At 37.5% G+C, this 14,612-nt stretch overlaps 1 protein-coding gene and 1 long non-coding RNA gene across 4 annotated transcripts in view; one reads left to right on the top strand and one right to left on the bottom strand.

Annotated features, from left to right (window-relative positions):
- Window positions 1-2,799: 2,799 nt before the first annotated feature.
- Window positions 2,800-14,612, bottom strand: part of GABRG2 (gamma-aminobutyric acid type A receptor subunit gamma2) — a 120,939-nt gene continuing 109,126 nt past the window's right edge. For 2 of the 3 annotated variants that reach the window (XM_060008424.1, XM_060008427.1), the window contains exons 7-10: window positions 14,263-14,415; window positions 8,722-8,927; window positions 6,668-6,691; window positions 2,800-5,245 (exon numbers count right to left, since the gene is read on the bottom strand). In XM_060008424.1, the coding sequence (XP_059864407.1) occupies window positions 4,970-5,245; window positions 6,668-6,691; window positions 8,722-8,927; window positions 14,263-14,415 (659 nt within the window). In that variant the 3' untranslated portion in view covers window positions 2,800-4,969. The remainder of the gene's footprint in view (window positions 5,246-6,667; window positions 6,692-8,721; window positions 8,928-14,262; window positions 14,416-14,612) is intronic. The other variant, XM_060008426.1, reaches the window with a different exon arrangement.
- Window positions 7,246-8,929, top strand: LOC132423090 (uncharacterized). Its single transcript, XR_009518924.1, has 2 exons — window positions 7,246-7,373; window positions 8,785-8,929. It is a non-coding gene; the product is annotated as an uncharacterized lncRNA (long non-coding RNA).

Raw genomic sequence — 14,612 nt, forward strand, 5'->3', positions numbered from 1 at the left:
ATAGCCTATCGTACTTTAGCCACACTGGAAAGACTTCATGGACCAGGTTGAATCCTTAATTGGTGACTCTTCAGTATGTTGAGCGACAAAGGTATTCTAGGAATATGGCACTATTTTGGAGAAGACTCGAGGAAATAGGACAGATGAGTCAAGACAGCTATGTGGCGATATGGAAGAGTTTAGGAGAGCCTGAATGTTAGATGATAATCAATAATATCATACCATAATAAACAGCAGAGGAGTGGTAGAATTAAGATATGTCAGAAGGAGAAGAGACTAAACCCTTTCATTCACATGTGAGAGACTGAGTCTCCCAAGATAGGAATATTTGGAAAATCTTCAGATATGACCTAAAGTCTCTATCCCTGGTCCAGTGACATTTTTTTTCTCTTTATATGGGAAGAGTCCTCAGTAACGATTGAGTCCTCATGTTCATTTCATTAAGGATTTTTAACACTTAGCTACAAAATAATGTATTTGACTTAGTTATATTGCAAAAAAATACTATATTAAGATAGAGCTACATATTTATTGATAATGTTTCACATGTTTATTTAGCAATCATCTTATTGGGGATTTTTAAGGGAAATCATCATGTTTAATTTTCAAAAGATATCTACATGTTTATCTTCATGCATACCACGTATAGTGATTTAAATGATACACTGTTCCATTTGGGAATAGTTATTTATTGATACTTAGCTCTATAATTTTCTTTATGTACATGAACTTCCTAAGTATGGTGTGATGCCAGTAAAGATGTTTATTGTACTGCATTCCTACAGTGGAAAAATGTAGTAATTAACTTCATAAATGATAATCGTTATTCTTAAGCAAAGTAGACTATGAGCCTTGTGCCCTTTGTTTTCTGACATTCCGTATCTGTGCTGAAGAAAATGACTGACAATCCAGTAATTCCTTGGTATTGCTTCAGTCATTCCATATAATAAAACTATGGGTTATAAACCATTATTATCCCCATTTTCCAGATGAAGAAACCGAGGCAGAGAAAAGTTGGATAGTAAGTCTTGGCAGGGCCAGGATTTGAACCTGTGTAATCTGGAGTAAGAGCCTCTGCTTTTCCATTTTGTTATACAAACAATAATAAGGAAAAGCCTTTTTTTAAAAAAATCCTGAATAGAGAGAAAGTCACAACTGGATTTTGTAATTGGCCTATGGTTCCTAACCTCAGACCAAGTAATAATAGAGCGTTCCTACCACTTTTCTGATAGAGTTGAAAGAACGAGCCTGTAGAGACTAGCTATAGGACACTCTGGTTTTCTGTTGCTCCAAGCTCAGAGGGACAAAGGCCAACTCTGGGTCTACAATTTTTCAGATGATTGGAGATCCCTTCTTTGCAACAGAATTCTGAAAGCAGTGGGTAGCACTGAAAAGTGATTGCTCATTACATTAGAGAATAAAATAAATGTAAAATCTATCAACTTATCTCTGTTGCTACATATTTTAAAATTTATCTCATTGCAATTAAAGTGAAGTCAAGATCAGAGAAAGAAGGCGTCTTCAAATTTGGCAGATCCGAAAGAAAAAAGCATTAACAGGAAGATAATAATGTATTCCACAATTTTACTTCCAAATCCTAAAACACTGTGAGGGGCAGTAGAAAGAGTAATACTTGGGTGGCTTCCTGGGTTTGTCATTAACTGGCTGTGTGACCTTTGGCAACTCAATGAGCATTAAAAATATTTAGCAGAGCTATTGGTCTAGGTCATCCTCTCTTTCTTCTACATGTTTAACAAAAATCCATAGTGACAGTCATAGAGAGAACAATTTTTGACATAATCCCCAATGACCGCATCATTTGGTTAAATTTAATTTGACCTTCATTAGAGACAAAACTTGCTGCTACTAGTCAGAATAATATTGAGACTTTAAAAAAGGATGAAGGCCATCCAATGAATATGTACTTAGCTAAACATAAGGTCAAGGAGTTAGACAGAAGACAAGACCAAAGTGAAAACTAATTTTTTTATGTGTCTGGAAGGTGAGAAATAGATGTTTAAATTGGACGCAGGAAGCCACGAGGGGCCAAGCGAATGACAGCTAGAGGAAGGTTACGGCAGCTGTGTTTGTAAAGGGTTATGCTAACTCTGTTCTTCTGAGAATTTCAAAGGACTTCAAGAAAATAAGATACTGGCTCCCTATATTTTTAATTTTGGGGGCTACAGAGAAGTGTTCTTTGGCTGTGAAAATAATCTGTGAGACTTCTTTCAATAAGAGATTTGTATTTTCAGCCTATAGTTTAAAGGAAGGTTTGCAATTCAAGTACTCTAAAAATGAAACATCATGCTACAGAGCCACATGTAAGACATATGAAGAGTGCTGGATGCTTTTAGAGAGCTGATCTGATGGGAGTGGGAGGCAGCAGAGTGCTGGTGTTGCCACATGGGGTGGCCTTATTATACCTAATTTACAGCTGGTAAAATGGAGGCTTATAAAGGCTGAATTGACAGTTGTCAAACAACTGGTCAGTGGTAGAGTTGGGATCCCAATGATGTCTGACACCAGTGTCCATATTCTTAACCACGCCGAAGTTTTAGGCACAGAAGTCTTGAGCTTCACCCACTTCATACCTTTTCTGTCTTGTATCTCTACTCCACACCCCAAACACATCTCTTAATTTCTTTGAAGTGAGGAGCATTATCATGCAAAACATGATCACACTGCTCACAGATACAATTCACATAAAGGGAAGGAAGTGTTGGAGAATGAGACAGGGAAGAGGGGGTCACACTCTTCAAGACAAACAAGTCCAACCAGACACTGACCTGACACCATAGATTAGAATGCAGCATTTTTATTGTAAAAGTCCACATATTAAGCAATTCCCTTTGTGAAAAGGTTTTCAAATACATAGACCAGGAGCAGCTGATAATTAAGAATTAGATTATGTATAATATATATTCATGTTGCCAATACTATGCACACATTGGAAAGCTAGCTTTTTTGAGTGTCCCCATTAACGGAATACATTTCAAGTCGACAATAGTAACATGTTTCTCGTCATTGAAAATTTGCCAACAACTCTCCCAAAGAGTCAACATTTAATATGTTAACAATTCAAAACAAGAAAATAATTCTATTTACATGTGTTTGAGGTTATATACTAGAGCACTGATACAGTAAAGGTTTGTAAAATTGGCAGCTAAATGTATTTCAAGATTCATCCAGATGACTTGATCATGACTTTACATGGTTTTCTATTAACAATGCCACTTTCTCTTCTTTTCTACTCTTTTTAGATTATCTATAGCTATGATTGAATTCTGACTTAGAGCAATGATTGCCAAAAGGAAGAACTTGCAAAGGGTGCTGTTTTAGAAAAATAAGGATTCAGGATGAATACATGAACATGGAGCTCAACTCATTATGTTTGAAGTCTGGGACCACCACTTCATGTGAGTACAATATCCTTGAATGAGGACACAGTCATAGGCTCAACCTCCATGTAAGTCTTTCATTTGTTCTTTCATTTTTTTAAATGTAAACTTCAGTACATTTTGGTTTGCACAGAGCGTAGATTACTCCATTCTGAACACCAGTCAGGTATGACTCCTGCTTATGTCTGTCATGTGTCCTCAGTGAAGGGGTGGATGGGTCAGAGCTGACTCCCCTCCAAACCTGGAACAATAATACACAGGTTCTAATTATGCCCTACTAGACTCATTTCTGTACATAAATGGAGGATGTCAATATTGTTCTAAAAGGAGTATGGACTTTGCCTAAAGTAAATGTTTGATAAGGAACAAAAATAGCCAAAATTCTTTGGATCCTTCTGTTTACTTCTACAAGATCAAAGAGCACTGCCTAATGCCTATGTGAGAAGATGAATCACTGGTTCCAGACCAGCTCAGAGAGATTCACCAGAAGCATATAAAGCCAGTTCACTTCCAACCACATTTATTGAGCGCCAGCTATGTGCCAAGCACTATACAAGGTGCCGAGGACCCAAAGAGGAAATGACAAGGATTCTGCCCACAAGGCATTCACAGTCACTAGAAGCAGATCTTGAAATGGAGAGTAAGTTCTGTTATGACCTATCATCCTAAAAGGAAGAAACAAAGTAGCAGCGAGCACACACATTTACTTTATTCTCTATGAAACTGGGCATATTTCGAGGTGGCAGATGTCAATCATCCAGTCTGTATTTTACTTAAGGTGTTTCAATATGTCGTACGAGGAAAACATAAGATGTTTGAATCTTCATGCATGAGGGAGAAGGTAGAGAAAATTCCTCCCTCCAATTCCAAACCCTAAACCCTTATAATTACATTCATGATTCTTTTACAGCCCAAAGACACAGAATAAAATACTTTATGATGTTAACTTCAATCCATTTGTTTTGGCTCTAGAGAGATGCATGCATTAAACTTGAAGCATTCTACGTTACTGAAATATTTACATCATTGTACATGTGATGTGGAGGAAATTTTCCTCATATCTTGGGCTGGAGATGAAATCGATTTCTAGTGTAGGCTCCTATATTTAAAGCAGGTTGTGATTTTTCTCAGATAAGGGAGATCTCCTATTGGGATCAAATTTACCACAACTTGACCCCAGATGAACAGAGGATACAGTTTGGGATCTTTTGCATCTAATTGTATTTTGAATTGAGTAAGGATACCACCACTGTAAATAGTCATGGCTTTCACTATTGCAATTCCTGTCGTGGAAAACAAAATCTTGTTTGGTTTCAATGTTCCTGCTCTAATTTCACTTGGCCTTGCAGGTTTGAGACACAGCGAACAGTATAGCTCAAATTACACTTATTTACCACAGGAGAGTTGGGTGCAAACCATATGACATGAATACAATTTACCAGGTTAGAACACAGAAACAAATTCAGAGTATTATAAACCACTCAGGGGATTATATAAGTGGACTTAGAAAGGACATTCTCTCTCCATGAGATTTAGTGAGTAAGACCCACATCAGTAACACCCATACCTCTTCACAGGTAAAGGTAGGAAACCCAGTAAACCAGATTGAACAAGCAGAAGGCAGTGGGGAAGAAGATCCGCGCATAGGAGTCCATCTTGGCGATACGGATGTGTATCCTCCCATGTCTCCAAGCTCCTGTTCGGCAGTCTTCGAAACAGCAGAAAAAACTGGCACAGTCCTTGCCGTCCAGACACTCATACCCATATTCTTCATCTCTCTCTTGAAGGTGTGTGGCATTATTCATTTGAATGGTTGCTGATCGTGGGCGGATATCAATGGTAGGGGCCTGAGATAAGGGTAGGGAAGGAGAGGGATCAGAGTTAGTTATACTTGCTAAATCCTAGACCATTTCTCCACAGTGTCAACCAATGTGAATGATGAATCTGAAAATGAGTACTCAGGGAATTGCTATGACATCATGAGCTACAATGGTAAAATTGAACTTAGAAGGATAGCACATTTGCAGAGTTCAAATTTTGAGCTTAAGCAGTGCAGCTGAAAATAATACCACCAAGCTAATAGCTATAGCAAGAAGATTGAACACCAAAAGAACTCAAAGTTTAAAGATTTAAATCACACAGCTACATGGAATCTTATTCTAGTAAATATTAGATGTGAGGTTGGTTACATGAAGGCATTTAATGGTGTTGCACATGAGTAGAACAGAGAAATAAAAACGCGTCAATTTTGAAATCAAATTTTCTGTCATGCTCATCTATATAGGCAAATACTATAACCCCATTACACTGAGCAAATGTATTGAATGCTTTTAATAGAAAATGTCAAGATATATATAAATGTAGAAGTTTCCTGAGTTTATACCACAATGGTATGACTTACTTATGTTTTAATGGAATATATAAGTACTTTGTCTAACGTTCACCATTTAGAAGCTTCAGAATGTCAGCAATATTAACCTACATGTGAGTGAAAAATTCTTTTAAATGTTACTAGCTATCAAACTCTGTCTGGCATGAGAAGAAACTAGTACCAATTAACTAAATGTTAATCTAATCTTTTCTGCTGCACCAATTACAAAATTGCTAGAAAACTCAAACATTTATTTAATGTTAATTTGGATGAGTTAGTTTTAGGGTAATATAAATCCAAATCGTATTGTCTGTGAATCAGCTATCAGAATCCAGCTGAGAATAGAAATCTCATTAAATATTGCATGGTAGAGCCAAAGGCCCCTGGATCACCCTGGAAGGGAGGGATGGGTGTTTTAACTTAAAGCATTTCAGAAAGACTGTATTATTTTTATAGAACTGTTCAGGTCAGTGGAGATTATTGCATGTACTTATTGAAAAACAATCCTTTGTTGAATTAGGATTTACAGAGTCAAATTTTAGGGCATACATGGTATATATGGGACATGGTAGGTACAACCAGTGAAACTGGATTCCATTTTTATCTGAGAGGAGAGGGTAAGTCTTGGCTTTGACGTTTAAAGAGGCCCACTTTACTAATGACATCTCATAGAGCTTACAGATATTTTTAGCCTCACGTTAGGTCAAAACCTCTGAATTAATGTAGGGTTGCTGAATCAATTCTAGAAATCTATAGAACTTTCTCCATCTTAAATGTGTTACCTCTAGTGGAATGCTAAAATGTCTGCTCATAAAAAATAAATAAAACACCATGTAAGCATTAATAGTCAAATTCAGCAGTTGCATGCAGTGAATTTCCATTCCAAAAAACATTATACCTTGAAGGAAAACATCCGAAGAAGCTTTGGGTTTGTAGACAGAAAAGAGAATCACATTTTTTTAATGAAAAAAGGAAGAAAAAAAAAAAAAGAGAGACAAAATAAGATAAATTAAAAATACATTTTGAAAGCATAGCAAGTGAAATGAACTGAAATTGTAAACAAAGAAGGACAGTTCTGAGCTTGGAATAAAGCATATGCCTAAAGTTGGACAATGAAATTTGGTGATTGATTGCTAGTGAAATCTCCAGTAGATTAATCCACAGTGATCTAACTGCAAAGGCCAGTATTGTTCACGTGTGAGGAAGCTTTCTATTGCCCGTTTTCCCTGATCAGAAATACTGATTTCATTTTCTAATTATCATCAAGGAGGCCTTACTAGGAGAGCCCTGACACAATGAACCCAAGGGCATATTAAATGGGAAACTGAAATTTCAGCTTCTCATTCACAGCTTGGGCTCTTGATAGTTCTGATAAATCATCTAATTGGCTTAAAAGGGGGAAATGCATGAAGTTCTCAGGTAATTTCATTTTTGCAGGTTCTTCAATTCCCTTTCTCCTCTGCCTTCTTTTCTTCTGCCATCTCATGACCCTGGCTTAAGGAATCCAAGTGTTTTGTATCTCTGCAACAAAATCCACTCCACAATAGAGAGGACCAGAGGGCTTTGTCCTCAGCCAGTCCTCACATCCCTGTTTCTACTGCCAGGTAATAATGCTGAGTGTCTGTAGAACCATCTTTGGGGGGAAAATGAAATAGCAAGTGAAGGAGGGGAAGAAAACAAAAAACAACACAACAAGGAAAATAAACTAAGGATAGAGAAAATGCAAAGGTAAAGAGAGGCAATACAGACAGAGAAAGAAAGGGCTGCATAAAGTATAGTGAATATTTGGGCAATTAAAGATAACAGTTTCTTTTGCATTAATCATCAAGAATAATGATGCTTCTTCACCTGTTATATAATGTCTTACATTCAAATAAACACGTGCAATTTGTAGAATTTCACCTGGGTTTCTGGAGATGCATCAGGATGCAGTCTAGCATTAGCTAGATTCTGTGGTTATAATTCAGCTCCCCAAAGCCTGTGGGTCAGAAAGCTGGCCACTATCATGACCCTCATAGCCCTTAGAGCAGAAGACCAGGAAAGGCTATAAATTCAGGAGTTCCTTTGCCCCCAGTATTGTAAGGAAATGGACTGATTTTCATGGGGCCTCCTATGAACCAAACACTGTGTTTAAGTGGGCAAACGGGTAGCTACATGCTCTTTTCAACATCCATAATAAAAGACAGTTGCTTTAGGCATTTATATTTATGCTTCATCAACTCTATTTAAAGTTAGGTGGCAAGGTGAAGCCATCCTACCTGTTTCCAAGTCACTGAACTCAATCCAGGTTGGTAACTGCGTAAATCATCAACATCAACCACCATCATCAACTATAATTGCAAAGTACTGTGTAATGTTTTTTACATCCATTACCCCATTTATTCCTCACAGCAGCCTCATAAGATATGTCTTTTTTGTAATACTCATTTTATATATGAGAAAATAAAGGGAGGCTAAAAAAATACATTTTAACTATAAAACCAATAGAAGTCCTCTGGCAATGCACACACATACACACACACACATTATTTGCAGCAGTGTGGTGATCCCTGAAACTTTAAGAACCTTGTGGCTTCCTATTAGAAATCATTGGATGAAAAATTTAAGTTAAAACATCAATAATTTAAAAATATTAGTTAAGAGGCAGAAAGATGAAAATCAATGAAACCTAAAATAACAAGCTACTAGAAGATGAATGCATTGTTCAGCCATGGTTATACTTCCAATGAAATAGAGAGAGCAAGAGTCTGCCTTAGTGAATCAGGTCTCTCCCAAGTAACTGATGACCTTAATGAATCCTTATGGCCTGGCCAAACCCACACAGTCCCTTTTCATCTTGCAGCCCAAAGTGTGGATAGACTGCAGACAGGCTAAGCAAGACCAAACCAAAACAAAACCAGGTGATCTCTGTGCATACAAATGTCAAAGGTCCCAATAAGAAATGATACATACAGGGTTTTTCTTCTTTTTGTCTTTGTCCTTGCTTGGTTTCCGGTTGCTGACAAAATAATGCAGGGTGCCGTACTCCACCAAAGCAGAGAAGACAAAGATGAAGCAAACAGATACGAAGAGATCCATTGCCGTGACATAGGAGACCTTGGGGAGCGACTTCCGGGCAATGGTGCTGAGGGTAGTCATCGTCAAGACAGTGGTAATGCCTGCAGGAAGACACAACAAAACAGATCATGTGACCACACCAGCAAGGGGGATAACTGTCACTAATAAAACCAGACGTGTTTTGTGACTTCTGAGGAGCAACCTCAGTATTGGGAAAGGAGGTGTAACTCAGATTCATTCACTCAGTTCACAGATGTGTATTGCCCGCCTGCTACATATCATCTACCGTATGTGCTGAGAAACGTGCTGAAAATGTGCTGAGAAATAAAATAGACATGGTCCCTGCCCACATGTTCCTCGTATTTCAGCGAAAGACACCACCATGGATCAAGTAAGCAAAGAAAAGTATAATTACAAATTATGGTATGTGCCATGCAGAAGAGCAGGGATGATCAGAACTTACTTAGATGGAAGGCCTCTTTGAGGAGGTGATATTTGAGGCGAAGCTTAAAAAATTAGAAGAAACCAACCTTTTGGCTATTTATTAGCACTAAATAAATTAAAGGGAGGTTCTGAGGAAGGGAAACCTTACCTGTTTTTGAATTTTTAAACTACCTGGCTTCTGGGGATGGGTGGGGAAATCATGGTGATGCTGGGGAAATCGAAGTTCAATCATGCAGAGCATGCACAGGAGTTTGCATTTTATTCAGAGTGCAAGGAGAAGTCATTTAAAAGTATTTATTAAATAGAGGAGGTGCGTTGTGTATGACTGACATGTTCTGATGGATAAATTCTTTAGAGGCTATTTGTGATGAAAATAGGTATCTCAGAAGTAATATCATAACTAATATTTACTAAAAACTTCCTCATGCCAGGCACTCTGATAAGCATTTTATGTGCATTCTCCCTTTGAATCTTTACAGCAGATATTTTCATTTTGATTTTATAGTTGAGGAAAAGGAGGCTAAAGGACCAGTGCCATGCGGTAAAGTAGCAGAAGGATTTAAACACAAAAATTAAATGTCTGATTTCAAAACACTTCTTTTCCCCCTTGTGCAACAGTGCCCAAGCAAACAAGTCCTCCCCCATAACTGTTTAATAACAAAGAACAAAATTAAGACAACCTATATGTATCTACAGGGGAAGGGTCAGGGGCTTACCTTCTGTAACAGCTATGTTAATTATAATAAAGGCAACACAGATTCAGTATCTGCATAGGTTATAGCTCCAGTTATAGGAACTTAAGTCACTTCAACAGTCTAAATTTCTGCATCTGTTAGTGATCGTGGAGTCATCCATCTCCCTGTCTAGTCTATATACTTTGTGACAACAGATAAGAAATATATCTTGATGTCCATTGTAATCCCATAGTGAGTATAGTGCTAGGACTCAATAAATATCAAATGAATAAATAAAACAATTGAAGAATAGTGTATATATGAAAGACTAGAGACTCAACCTACATTTGAAAGTAGGAATCCACATTGATGACTTGGGGGAGATAGATACTGTTCTGTGCAATTAAAACTAACACTTAAGAATCTCTTCCTTTGTCCAAGTACTATGTTAAGTACTTGTATAATTAATTATCCCACAAAATCCTCACAATGACGTAAGCACTGTTATCCTTGTTTTGTTTTGTTTTGTTGCAGGTGAAAAAACCTGAGTACAGAAGGAATAAACTAGTTAAGTGATAGAGATGACATACAAGCCTAGCAAGTCTGACTTTAAAGGCAATGCTCTGAACCACATTGTTGTATTTCCTCTCTATAAATAGGTCCATAATATGCAGGATGTTTTTGTTCTTAAGGCAGGTGGGTTAAAACTTTCAAGTGCACATACGAGTTATATACATGCTTACTTTCAAACACTTTCCAATTTTGTTAAGGGTTTTCATGGTCTATTTTTGTTCTGGGAGCTATTGTAAATTCCTAATTTGGGATATGATGTAGATATGTGGGTCTTCCATGTTGTCATGACGGAAACGTAAGAATGGGCAAGTTTCTCAATTACAAACTGGGGATGGTAGTGACTGGGGGAGCTCCCTAAGGCTCTTGGGAAGACTCAATTAAATAAGGCACATAGAGTGACAATTCCTAGTAAAGTCTCAATAAATAGAAGGTGTTATTATCATTTATTTTAGAGAAGAAAGATCTGCTTCTCAAACTAAAAAAAAGCTTCACTTAGGTTGTCTATACGTTAATTCATGTAGAAGTTTTTGATTATACCTAATCAATCACAGCTGATGTTTTTGTGGGGGAATTTCAAAACTAAATTGGCACTTTGGTCTTCACATTCAGGCCTCAAACCACATATGACCTATGAGAAGTGAAAATGTCAGTATTCACAGTAGATACCATGGATAAGTTCACTTAAGACAATATGGCCTGTCTCATATTATTAAGTTCACTTAAGACAGTGTGGCCTGTCTCATATTATTAGGCTACATGGAAGTTCATCACAGCCATGTAAAAGAAGAATCTTAAAAAAATGCTTCAAGATATTTTCAGGTCTGCCTGGAGCCACAGAGAAGAGAACAATGAAGAATAGACAAATGGTAGTTTTAAGTGATTTGCCAACCAACAACAAGATCGCCTGATGTGGTTTTTTCGTTTGTTTTTAATGTGTTTAAGCCTAGTTTTGCTAAGTAAGAAATTAGAGTTCTCTTACCTGAGATACATAAAAAAGATCCATAGCTTCTTTCCATTCCTCCAGCTTTGGCATGAAGTAAGCTCTTCAGGCATGTTACCTTACCTCATAACTTGGGTGAAAAATACCAATTCGTATTGTCCTTGTTTCATCCATCATCCTTACATCATGGTTAAACCTCACCAGCTACCACTTGTGTACCAAACTATACTCAAGTGTTGTAAGTTCCAAAACGAATATTCCCCATTCTGTGGTGATCTGAGTTTAGAAAGCAGTCAGTCTCTGAGCCACATGGGTATATTTATCTCACTCATCAAATAACTTGGCTCTCTAACTGTTCAATGGCAATAAACTTGAAGTTCACAGGTGTTTAATGTCATCTGGTTCAACTCTTGATTGTAAACACTGGAAAAGGCAATTGGACTCAGTGAAATCTAGGTCAGTGTTCTTAAACCTGATCACACATTAGAATCACCTGGGAAATTTTGTTTTTCTTTTAATCCTGACACCCAGCCCATGCTGTCAACAAATTAAATAAGCGTCTCTTCAGGTTGGACTATGGCAGCTGTACTCTTGAAGGCCCCCTACTGAGTTAAATGTACAGTTAAATCTAAGAAGCACTGATCTAAAGATGTGAGACAGCAAAGCTAAAACAGAGAAACCAGCTCAGTACCCTACCTTTTCCCACGACTGGCCTTCAACAAGGTCTCACCCAGAGCAAATCTAGGTGTCCATCAGCCAAGGTACAGATCTACTATCTACTGGCTGTGTGACCTTGTAAATGTCATTTAACCTTACAGCACCTCTGCTTCCTTAGCTCTAAAAGTGTGATAATAACCTTTATTATCATTACAACTTCTATGTGAGGCTGTTGTGAAGAGTAGAAAAAGCATGGGGACCATGTTGAAGACGCCTGACTTATAGTAAATGATCAACAAATAAGAGGAGCACCTACCTGCTATTTGCTTGGGGACCCGTCCCTTGTTCCTCAGCCCACTCACCTTGATCCCTTCTCCCACCATGGTCTTGTGCCAGTGAGCACTCATTGAATAAGTCGTGGAAATGAGCTACTAGAGTGGTCTTAAGAGGGATTTTGACTAGCAGGAACTAGACTTCAAGAGAATAGATTGATCTAAAATCCTTCCCTTAAAATATTTTTGGAATGGGTAGATTGGAATGCATCAGTGCATTTTTTCCATCCATTCATAAGTGCATACATTCCTTGAATAATCACTGAGGTACCAGCCATGTGCCAGGCACTATACTGGGAGTGAAAAAGACATTTACATTCTGATGTAACAGACATATAAGCATGTAATGCAGTACACTACTCAGAATCACAGGTAATAGTCCTTAAGTAATAGACTCAGCACATTTTGGGTTTGTCTTAGCATATGTAGCATTAGACAGGACATTATAATTGTTAAGTACAGCCTGTAACATAAAGTACCTCATATAACAGAAAAACTCAAAATAACTTTATTTTGAAACAGATGGGAGACTAAATTAGGTTTGGAGGAGAACAGAAATGCAAATGATGTCTTTTTTTCCCAGTAATCATTTCTGCCCTCAGTTTTAATAACGTGGTACAGATCACTTTGTCAGAAAAGACTATAAATGCTAACATTTCTGAGGCCCTACTATGCCTTGTGAACTTTGCATGGAACACCTAATTTCACCTAATAAAACCCCACAGTTAGGTACAGGAAATGATATATGTTTCACATGTGAGTAAAATGTGATTTGTAGAGACTAAAGGGTATATCCAAGGCCATACCATATGTGTGGGTTGAAATCCAGATTCTCTGGACTTCAAAATCCAAGCTCTTCACTATTACATGATACTGCCTCTCTAGTCAAAGAGTGAGCAAGAAATATGGTTCTAGTTTTCATACAGATGATAAAAGAGGACAGTGGTTTTATAATTCATTTTTCAGTAATTTAAGTCTTTAGGAAATTTTATGTAGTATGAGAATTTTATTCATGGGCCTAGACTCCAATGTCCCTGTGAGTCTGTGGCTTTGTCGTAATCTACGTGAGTCCTCTTTCCTTGTGTGAGGAAAAAGATGTGAAACTCCAAGGCAGATATCACCATATACAAGAGATCGAGCAAACTGCAAATAATATTAAAAGTGGAGAGAGGGGTCCCAGAATTTCACAGGTAATTATGTTTTCCCCAAAATAATCTTTTCAATGGTTCTTCTATTAGGAGCCAATTACTGTGTATGTGTGTCTTCAAATGTCACAATAATTATGCACGTTGAAATTAATCAATAGCCAGTGGTGTGCTAGTAAATGTGTAACAATTGATTCCCTAGAGAAAAGGTGCCCCTGAGTTTTAGTGTTTGCCTATTTCCATGTTGTTAATATTTTCACCATGGTTGATTTCACTACCAATGTGGCATCACTGAACACAACGTGGGGAAAAGATAAACACAATCAGCTCTCATGAGCTGGTGTGAGCAGCTCTAGTGTACTACTGCCCCGAGATCAAAACAAAAATATCTACTGAAAAGAAAAGGTTTCTTTTTTCCCCCCGAAGTTAATTTAAATTACTTAAAAACTTACTGAAGAAAGCCTATGGAGGTAATTTAGCAAAACAAAACTAGGAAACTTTATACACTGCTTCTTTTTTGTAATATGCTAGTTTTCTTTAAAATGAAACAAATGGCATTTCTATGTAATTGATGACTGAATTAAAAGCAAGTCAGTTTTTAAAGGGGAATAAAGATTAGTCATATTTGGTACTTACCTTGGGACAGTACAACACAAAGAACTGTGTCTCACCTAAAGAAGTTCTGGCTGGAACAGCATCCTTATTGATCCAGAAAGACACCCAGGATAGGACAACGATGAGTGTGCAGGGGATGTAGGTCTGGATGGTGAAGTATCCCATTCTTCTGCTCAGGTCAAAATAGACAGTCATGACCACGTAATCCCCTGGAACAGAACAAAGATAGACCATGAAAACCCTTAACAAAATTGTAAAGTGTTTGAAAGTAAGCATGTATATAACTCGTATGTGCACTTGAAAGTTTTAACCCACCTGCCTTAAGAACAGAAACAACAAAAAGCAAACCCCAACCTGTACTGAATTCTGATCCTTTTAGAAGCAATGTGATTACTGACGGAAGGAA

Source organism: Delphinus delphis, chromosome 3 (genome assembly GCF_949987515.2).
Source record: "Delphinus delphis chromosome 3, mDelDel1.2, whole genome shotgun sequence".
Taxonomy (NCBI): domain Eukaryota; kingdom Metazoa; phylum Chordata; class Mammalia; order Artiodactyla; family Delphinidae; genus Delphinus; species Delphinus delphis.